Source organism: Telmatherina bonti, assembly GCF_933228915.1.
Source record: "Telmatherina bonti genome assembly, chromosome: 15".
Lineage (NCBI taxonomy): Eukaryota > Metazoa > Chordata > Actinopteri > Atheriniformes > Telmatherinidae > Telmatherina > Telmatherina bonti.
Genome location: NC_136613.1, coordinates 9725778 through 9736116, shown reverse-complemented (window position 1 = coordinate 9736116; position 10339 = coordinate 9725778). Strand labels below are relative to the sequence as shown.

The 10339-nt window shown below is 39.3% G+C and overlaps 1 protein-coding gene across 1 annotated transcript; it reads right to left on the bottom strand.

The window, feature by feature from the left end:
• Positions 1–7864: 7864 nt before the first annotated feature.
• Positions 7865–9022, bottom strand: LOC306766559 (zona pellucida-like domain-containing protein 1; the record flags this gene model as incomplete). Its single annotated transcript, XM_079254338.1, has 1 exon — positions 7865–9022. The coding sequence occupies one exon, from the start codon at positions 9020–9022 to the stop codon at positions 7865–7867; it is 1158 nt and encodes a 385-aa protein (XP_079110464.1).
• Positions 9023–10339: the final 1317 nt, after the last annotated feature.

Below are 10339 nucleotides of genomic sequence, written 5' to 3'. Positions count from 1 at the left end.
GCTGCAGCCCAGACGGGGATTTGTTCTCTGAGAGCCAGTCCCTAACCCGGATAAATGTGTCAGGAAGGGCATCCAGTGTAAAATGTGCCAATTCACCCCAGCAATGCTTTGGCAAGGCGATGGACAAGTCAAAAGGGAAACATGTTGTCTTTCTGTCCTCTTCCCCCCACACAGCAGAGGCAGATGGCTGCCTGTTCTTGAGCCGGGTTCTGCTGGAGGCTTCCTTCATGTTAAAAGGGAGTTTTTTCCTTCCCACTGTCGCCAGTGTGCTTGCTCAGGATGGGAGACTGAATTGGAGCTTCCAACTCAATCTGTTGGTTTCCTTGTATAGGCTATTATGAATTGGCTTTTATTATGTTTTCTTCACTGTCTGTAAAGCGTCTTGAGATGGCACTGCCGCGATTTGACGCTATATAAATAAAGTTGAATTGAATTGAATTGAATAGAGTTGAATTGAACATTCAGTTTCTTGAGAGCAACCAACCTAAAACAGCAACTGATGCAGCGGCTGCTTGTGTCCTGAGTAAATTAAGTAAGATTATAATTAAGTAAAAGTTACAGACTACAGGAATTAAAGTTGTAAAATCTCTGAGTTGGTTGAGAAACATCCTCAGGTTTCCTGCATGACAGGCGTCCAGAAACTTCAGTTGTCATTTTTGTGTCTACATCACAGGTAAAGATAAAAGTAAAAAAAGACACTTCCACAAACCCTGTAAGAACATGTTTTTAAGTAATAGTTCTTAACTTCAGTCTTAATACTGTTCTGGTTCTGGTTCTAGTTCATCACTGTTCTGGAGTCTCAGGACCTTGGTGCATTCATACCAGTGTAATCAGAAATAAAGTGGGAGGAATTTATTCTGTGAAAGTAAAAATAAAAAGTGTGGGAGGTTGCTGGTTAGGACACCAGTCTCTGCTATAACCTTCATTTTCCCAAAATTAACAGCATATTCTGATTATTTCACAAATTTAGTCAAATTTAAAAGTCATACATTGTGTATGTAATGCATCTGCTTTTGTTATTTGTATAATTTAAGGTAACTACTTGTAAGTGTACATTATCAGGCATGCAAGCTTTGCTTCTGCCTATTTTGTTTTTGTTTTACTTGATTTTTTTTTTTTTTTTTGGAAATGGACAAACTGATTGTGACTGATACAAACAAAACAAAACAAACTAACTAACTAACTAAATTTGGGGGTTTCAACACATTTATATGTTGGCTTATATAAATGTGGCCCACCAAAGTTTGAACTGGTTTCCAGTCAACATAAAGCAGCGACATTCAGGTTCCATGTAAAATAAATTACAGCCAAAAAAACACCTATTACAAATAAATTTGCCATTGGGGTAAAAAAAAAAAAAAAAAAGTATGGTTCATTTCATTATTGCCTAAATCCAGTCAGTTGTCATGGTATCATCGTGCTGAAGGGATGCTGCTGTCAGTGCTGGCACATTTTTCATTTTCTGAAACTACTCTAACAACAACAAAACTACAGTAGATGTTTACACCACACCTTGTTCAGCTGCACAAACTGGATCCATCTCGCACCATTTTCCACCCAATCAGTGCAAAGTGGAGTGGTTTTAAATAAACACAGGCAGCATTGCTACTACACACCCCACAGCTGGGAACTGGAAAAGTGCTGACTCTTGCAGAAAGTATTTATATGTACATGAACAGTGCTCACTCAAAAGGCTTTAGATCTTATCCCACGTCAAGAAGGTAATGTTTTCCCCACATTTATCTATGTTTGTTTGCAACTTATACAAAAAATACTGGGTGGATTTTTCAAAAGATTCTTCAGTCTGGGTGGAAATGAGCTGCTTGGTGGGGGTCTGCTTTCTGCAAGTGCTTTTCTAGTTTAGATCTGATTTGTTTAGATGGTAAAAATTTCTTTCTTCACCTCGCCTCAGTAGCTTTCAGCTTTAGCTCATCGCTCAGGAAAGGGTCTGAAATATGAGCAAACAATCCTTATTAGTTGTTGGGATTTGGCGGTTTTGCTACTGAGTGACAAATTTACAGAAACTTCTCACCAGTTTGTCACCTCTTCCACAGACACACTTCTGGTTTTTGGCAAGTAGCCATGATGAATATGTATCATTCTGCAGCGTCACAGTTGAGCCAGTAGGACTCAGGCAGTGGAAGCTCCCATGAAACATAACAATTTAGTGAACAAACCTGCTAATGAATAGTCTTGGGACTTTAAAATAGATTGTTGGACATTTTTTAAGATTATATTCAACCCTTATGGACTTGTATTTCTTCAACCTCAACATTTGCTTTATGGTCAGGGAGCGCTGATATCAGTTCAGGCTTTGTTTTGTATTTATCCAGTTTAATTTGCTACTGAAAGCGCTCCAGTGAGACATTTATCCTCAATCTGCTGTGCTGTTATTACAGCTTGGATCAGGTGTCTAAATAACTCAACACCTTTGCAGCGTGTCTGTCATACCTGCTGGTGATTGTGCCTCTCAAACTGCCCGTATTAGTGGCTCCACAGGAGTCTATGTTGCCAGGCCTTGTGTGAATTCTCAACACTACGATGAAAAGTGTCACACCCACGTTGGACACATCAGGCCCGTAACTAAGGTGAATTATCCAGCTCACAAGAACCAGCCGTCGTACTTCATTCACAGGAATTCAGCAATGACAGCCCTCTCCCCATGGAGGAATAAACATGGAGTCCTCACTCACCACATCGCTCTTCACTCACAGGTCTTGACACATCTGCAGACTTTAACATGGTTTTTAGTGCTCTTCAAGGTATGTGCTTACAGGTGTGTGTGTTTTGATTTTGGTTATCTTTTATGTTGTGACAGATTTACTTCCGTTTATATCTATAAGGTTCTGCACAGATCATTTCTGATGAATATTTTCATGACTCTTTTATGTGACATTACTTTTTTTTTTAAATAAAATAAAAGCAATATTTGTAAGTTTTGACAAACAACAATTGTGATATGCAGGTGTCTCTATTGAAAAGTGTTTAGGCATAAGCCTGAAGTCTCGTAAAATCTCCTTCCTCTCACAAGAGTTTACGAAACTTGGAGCTATTGCAAGGTAGCCACATAGCGTTTTTTTGGGGTTTTCTACTTTCTGCGGCTTTTCAAAGCTTTTCTCCCTCATTTTCTTTTCTAAAACTAAAATTTGCTGTTATTTGTTCCACGCTGCACCATCTTTACCAGAACTGAACTGCTCATGACCCCCCTATGTCACGTCCAGGGAAACGTAAATGCGAACATAAAGTGTTTCCATTACACTTTTCTACATCGAGATGTCTGAAAAATCACCTCATGAGAGTGCAAAAAACTTTTTAGCAATATTTGAGACTTGAAATGTAGGCGTTTCCATTAGCGTTTTTTTTTTTTAATTGCAATATTTAGTTTTTGCACAATTCTAGGTGTAATGGAAACACACCTATTGATAATTCCCCTCAACATCCGCAGCTATGAGGCAGTATTTGCTGAAGGTTGAAAGCTTAAAAAAGCAAAAAAAAGATGAAAATCAGGCAACTATGACTAAAAAAATAATTCAATTTATGATGGCACTTATGTTGCTGTGTGATGAACCATGTGGGATATTGCATTAATGCCAGTGACTATGAGAGGTGTGGACAGCTGTGGACACCAAGATGAACATGTGATTGTTCCCATCAGTTCATTGTTTTTGGCGGAGGAACAATTCTGGTCAATCGTTTGGGTTTTATTTGGTGCTTCGCTTGTGTTTTCACTTTGACTTTGGGATTCTTGTTGATCTAATTTACACACATACTTTATCTAATTTACATCCACACTTTAAGTTTGAGAAAAATGAATTCAGAGATTTTGAAAACATGTCTATATTAATAAGAAAATAGTTTTATAAAAGATTTCAAGACTAAGGAATATTTTTTCTTAACTTTACAACATGCAAGATAACAAATAAGTGACCGAATTACTTAACTTCTCCTCAAATTAATATAAAAATGTATTTATTAGTGAAAACAGTGCTCCGGCCCATGGCCAGTCATCTAGCTCATCATTCCAACCATCATCACCTGGGGGATCTGATACACCTGGCTTTCTTCCTGGAGCTGCCCTCAGGCTGATGTGTGCTGGATGCTGATTGGTCGCCACACGCCCACCTACTCTTGATTGGCCGGACCTTCTACTGAGCTCCCGAATAAAGGCTGTCACCAAACATCGTTCCTGGCAGCTGTGTTTTGGTTGAGCCTTGGTGCCACAGCTTGCCACTACTTCACTGGCTGCGAAGGAGATTGACTGTTTGGTGTTCGATTTGACGTTTTTGTGATTACCGCTGGGTTGGTGCCAGCTTTGGTTTATACTTTTGTTGTCGGGTTTGTTTGGTTGTTCATTTCAGACCTTTGATGCTTTTAGGGACTAGTGGGTCCAAAAATAAAGCCTTCATTTGCACATTTTCCTGGTTTTCTTTTGCTAATGTTGCCACCCCTGTTTACCCTTGCACAAACTCCATTGAGGGTCGTAACAAACAGTTTGTCATTCCAGTGCACTGGTGAACAGGCAGGTTTGCATGTTCATGATGGCAGATTTGGCCTTTAGTCCTGTAACTTAGACCTCAATGAGCATCAAATCAAGCTGTAAAAGCTTTCAGAGAGTAAATGATCAACTTGAGCAGACTTTAACGTGACCATTTCTGTCTGCATGACTTTTCTTCTGCACTAATTCCAGAAGAACAAGAATACATCTTAGAGGAGGGACAAAAACAAATGATCAGCGTTGTAACGTTTCTAACTGGAACTGCGGGATGTTCATGTGCTGCTGATATGATAAATGAGACTCCAACTGTCTTTCCATACCATCTCCATGGGAAGCGGTTTCATCTCTCTCTGCAGACAAGACCTGATTTATGGATCTGAAACTGTATGCTGTATATAACCTTTTCTGGCTCATCAGTCTGCACCCAGCTAGGGAGGTTATTGATTATTAGGATCATACATTAGTATGTAAATAAACAAGAAGGATCAGGAAAGCGGTTCATGTTTCTGTCTGGGAAAAGCTGCATAAGAGCAGGCAGTAAGTTCTGCTGCACACCTACCTCTGCTCATAGGCAGCGGGTTATCCTCCTGTTTCCTCTGTCATCCATCCTTCCTACCTCCTGCTGTTTGGTCATAAACTCACATAATATGTTTAGCAGGGGCCCTACAAGCTCACTACCGCTGCTCAAGGTCACTCGCTATCAGCACAGTGAAAGGCAATAGAAGGATAAGCAACACTGATATAAAATATCTGCAATAAAATAACAAGGAGTCTTATTACATTACTTTCTTTTATTATGGTCTTTATTTTGAGTATATTTGAGGTTTTTTTGTTTTTTTTTCACCAGACTTCACATATATAAAAGTGCCCCGTATGCACATAAGGTAACTTATATGGCTGGATGAATCATATTGACTTATACCAAGTACATTTTCCAGTAGATTTTTATTATATTTTATTCAAAAGCTGCAAAATGATGACATTGTCAAGTAGGCTACTTGTGAAGTTGGTTTCTTTCCATAATATGCCTTTGTAAACTGAACAAGCTTTAAAGTTGAGAGGTTTTGTCTTTGAAAGTTTAAGAATGTATTTTTGGCTAAAACCTCAGCTCAGTTTTAGCATTAAGTGACTTCAGAATTTTATTTTTTTTTTCCCCACTTGAAGTTAATTTTGACAGAAAACTATTCTTTCCCATTTTTAGCTTAGCCAACATGTTTTGCACATCGAGAGAAGCACAGCTTCAGAGATTGGACTCAAGTTGTGTTCTGTGAATAAATGAAATCCAATCTGCATACATACATGGACATGCCAGCTGGAGTCTGTGACAGCTGGGCCGACAAAGTGACTTCTCAATAAGCTTCTCTGAACAAACCTTTAGAAAAAAAAAAAATCTCATAGAATATGTGTAACACTGGAAAACAATCAAAACAATCCTCCCTCCTGCTGCCTCCTCTTCTTGCATCTCTCTGTGACTTCTTCAGCATCTTCTCTTTTCTTTAGCTTCTAAAACCTTCATGGTGCTAAACTGATGTAGATCTAATCCTGTAAGACTCTGGGAAACAGCTCAAGTTCAGATTTGCTGTAAAACAAATAGAGCCGATCAGGATTGAGGTTGAGAATGAAACCCGTGCATAACTCGCTCCATGTGCAGTGTGTGTGTGTGTGTGTGGTTGTGTGTGTGTGTGTGTGTGAAAGCAACTCTTTTGTGTGGGTCGGCTTACCGAAAAGAGTTGCTCAACAATGCAGTCAGTCAATATGGACACACATGGAGTGAGCACTTCACAGACATGATTATACTATATTATATTTCAATATAACTATTGGAGCATTATTTTCCTTGCTTGTAAAATCAGAATAACGTCATACCAGGAACTTGTTAAGTACCATGCCAGTTTGTTTCCTTATACTTTTTTTCCCACATGTTCTTTATTTTCTTTCCTGTTTAATTACTTATATTTAATCTTGTAAAGGTCAAACCTACTTAAAATGCATCACCTATAAGAATTTTAAATGGCCAGTGTCTGTGGTGGTGTGCAGTTTGGGAATATTAATGTTGAATGTGAAATTCCTGCAAAAGAACACTTTTTTTTTTTCTAAATTATAGGTCATAAAACACTGATTTTAGTCTTCAAATTTAGAATACTTCTCCTGTGTAATTACCAGGGGCAGGAATCTGCCTGTCTCAAACTAAAAAGGACTGAAAGAAAATTGTTAGTAAAAATGTTTCATCTCAGGTCTGGTTAAATAACCCTCATGAGGGGGTCTCTGCATCTCCACTCCATTCATCAGCAGTGCCTCCGGAGCGCATCACAGAAAGGTGGAGCCGATGTGGCCCAGTGGGGTCAGAGATATACTGCCCTGCATGTTCACGCAGTCAGACAGCTTCCTTTTCTGACATGTACACTGGCCCTATGGGACGCAAGGCCGGTTCGTAAAACTCTGGAGACTTTCACTGAACAGATCAAGTTGGAGAGACAACCTAAAGAGTTTGACATACCAGAAGAAGCTTCCAGCTGAACAAGCTGATGGAATTTTATAAGATATATTATGAAATGTCCCAGGGCATTTTCATAGATTTGCCTTCTTTAGAAAGTTTGTGTTAATGCAAACAAAACTCATGTTATGATTCATTTTTATGTTTACAATACATAAGCATCATCTGTGATCATCAGAAGAAACTAGCTAATTTATTTCTGCGAGGCCATTTTATCCCATCGTTATCTTGATTTTTTTCATCTTTGACATTATTTCAATGAACATTAAACAAGCGAGACCCATCTTTTCTGATTTTTATTTGATACCAATGCAGACATGCAGACATGCAGTAATGCAGACATGCAAACAAATACAAACATCAGCTACAAATATTTGACAATGTTAAAAACATACTGGGTTGCAATGATTTGTGGAACTGAGAGATGAATCACTTAAGAATGGGAATTGAAATGCAGTCAGACAATGAATAAACAAAGGTACCCAGGAATCAAGTCATTCAGTATTTTTCTGTAATAACCTCAGTAAATGACAGACATAATATTTCATAATTTAAATTAACTTTCAAAACATGCCACACCTCTGCCATACCACAAGAATTATGATTCTTGTAGCAGTTGTTTACTATTTTCCCTGTAATTACCTTTTTTTTTTTTATTCTATTACTTAAAAGCTTGTAAAGTGCAGACATTTTTCATACTAAAATCCTCTAAAGATGCTCCAACCTGCTAACTATCTCTCCAGCACTGACAGACGACCTCCCATCAGATGTAGCATTGAGCTGAGCCCAATCCTCAACTAAAAAGTAAAATAAGAGTAGAGACAGAACACTTGAAAATGTGTATAGCCTCACAAGCCAGTGTTCTGGATTTCAGCTCACTTCCTGAGCCTTTTGTAAAACAAGGTTGCAACGCTAAGGGCAACTATGCAAGCAAAGGCAAGAACGCCCACAGCCACACCAAGCCCAACAGCAGAGTTATCTTCTGCAGTAACGAGGGGCTTCTCTTTGGAGTCAGTGGTTTCAGCTTTGGTGACGATCTCTGGAGAGGTGATGGTGTAAGTCTTGGCGATGTCCTCTTCAAAAGTGTCATGGGTGCTTCTCTTCCTCCTCCTGTTGCACTGCTTGAAGGTACTGCAGGTGCTTATCTCACAGAGACGGGTGATGCAGTGAAGGTAGTAGGTGGACATGGTCTGGTTCTGCTGCTCGATGAAGCGGAAGGCTGGGAAACTGAAGCGGGCCATTTGGCTGTCTCCGTTCTCGAGTATGGTTGTGAAGCGGTCCGTGGAGCAGGGCAAAAACAGATTGAAGAAGCTGGAGTTGGAAGGTAGAGGAGAGATGGAGGCATAGCACCGGTCCAGGAAGACATAGTACTGACCTGTCAAGTTGGTGGCTTTGACCCTCACAAACACATTTGTCCTCAGCTCAATCCCCAGCTGTGGAATGACCATTGGGTTGGTAAAGTTGGCATCGCTGAAGAGTTCCATGCTCAATGTGCTAATGAAACTTCCATTGTTGTCCTTGACTGAGATGGAGGAGGATGACACAGCAATCTGGGTGTTGTTGATCAGATACTCTAAAGGATAGGCACAGGAGTAAAAGTACTTCAGCTCAGCGTTGTAAGTGATGGCGCCAGTTGTAGGATCAGTGGACCGAACAACACCACTGATGTTCACCGTTTGGATGTTGGAGAAGTCAGCAAATGGGCCTGTCCCAGCTGCACTGGTGGTCCTGAAGGTGCTCCCGCAGGCATTGGTCATGTTAAGAGGAAAGTTGAAGCGAGCCACAGGTGGAGACACAGACTCATCAAGGGTTGCTTTGCAAGCTGGGTCCTCTATGCTGTTCAGGATCAGCAGCGTCTCATTGTAGCCAGTATAGATAACTGGGCAGATCTGAATTGCCAGAGAAACTGATGAAGTTCCACACTCAACTGCGATATCATTGAGTTGTGGTCGTCTTGCCTCTGTCCCACATTCGCTTAGCGTTAGCTGACTACTTCTGCCTATCAAGGAGAGTAAAAGTAAAATAATCTTCATTGTTGATCTTCAGGTTTGCACTGAACGTAAACTGTGTGTTTAAAGGCTTTAGGTTATGTTCAGGGGTCTTTATAGGTAAGTGAATCTTCTGGGATTGGTCCAAAAGAAGGTCAAGCAACTTGCCTTTGTTTTTAACAATTGTGTTGTATATGGAAGGAGAGCTCCAGCCTGGACCATGTCCTTCAGGCAACAAGTGAAACATGAATCATCATGCGACCTTGAATACAAAGACAATGGACTTGTTCTTTTGTTGACTTTGCCTTAAAATATAGATTACCATGTCCTCCAGTGCTGAGCTTCTATGAATTATGTGAACATAGCACTTTGTGGTGAATTACTAAAGAACACATACAATACTGGGGCGGTTCTTTCATCCGGTTTGAGCCTTGACAGCTTCAGTAATGACCCAGTTTAATGCAGGGGAGTAACCAGTGAAGCCATTCTTTGACTTGACATTTCTTTGGCATTAATAGTTGAATTGTGATATCAGGAGATGGTGGGCAAGAAATACCTTTTTCTTTTTTAAATATTTCCTATTATTTTTGTTTAATCATCCCTGAATGTTGTTTTTCATTAAGCCAAACTTGTGTTATGTATATTGAATTGGATTCTAATTTGATTAAAGCCAAAGTATTCCCAATTTCTCAGTAATAAATGTTTCCTTATGAGTGATTTGCAGTTAAAATACAACGGCATGAGGCTTTATTTGCTTTCTGACTTCTACTTGCTGTTTTGACATATAACTAGAAAATTATTGTAGTTGTTTACTGTGGAAATTGCCTGAATCACTGTACAATAAAGTTGATTTTAAATTAAAAAATCCATCAATTTTAGAGGGGAATAAAGAATAGCTGTTGTCACATATGGGAAGTGAATCGACCTATTATTTTGTGGCACAATATCTGGTAATATGGTCAGCTATTGTTACTGTCATATATTCAGAGGCTAATAATGAAAGGACAAGCTGTTCCTGACATGTATTATGAAGGTAACCAAATCTATGCAGTGTCAGTGGAGACAAAGATGAAAGGTCTGACGGACACCAAAGCTTCAGTGAGAAAATGAAGTAATCTGACATTCAAATTCATCTAACTTACATAAACAGACTAGACCCAAACTATTGACAAGCAGAACCAAAACATATACTTTACCTAGCAACATCACAAAAGCAGAGATGAAGTAAAAGCTTATTACATTACACTGCAAGTTTTTAAGGAACATTTGGTTCTTGGGTAACAATAAACGACATGTTTTTCTTTTAAATGTTTTGTATGAAACTTGTTGAACATAAAGGAAGGAAAGCATTTAGAGTTAAGG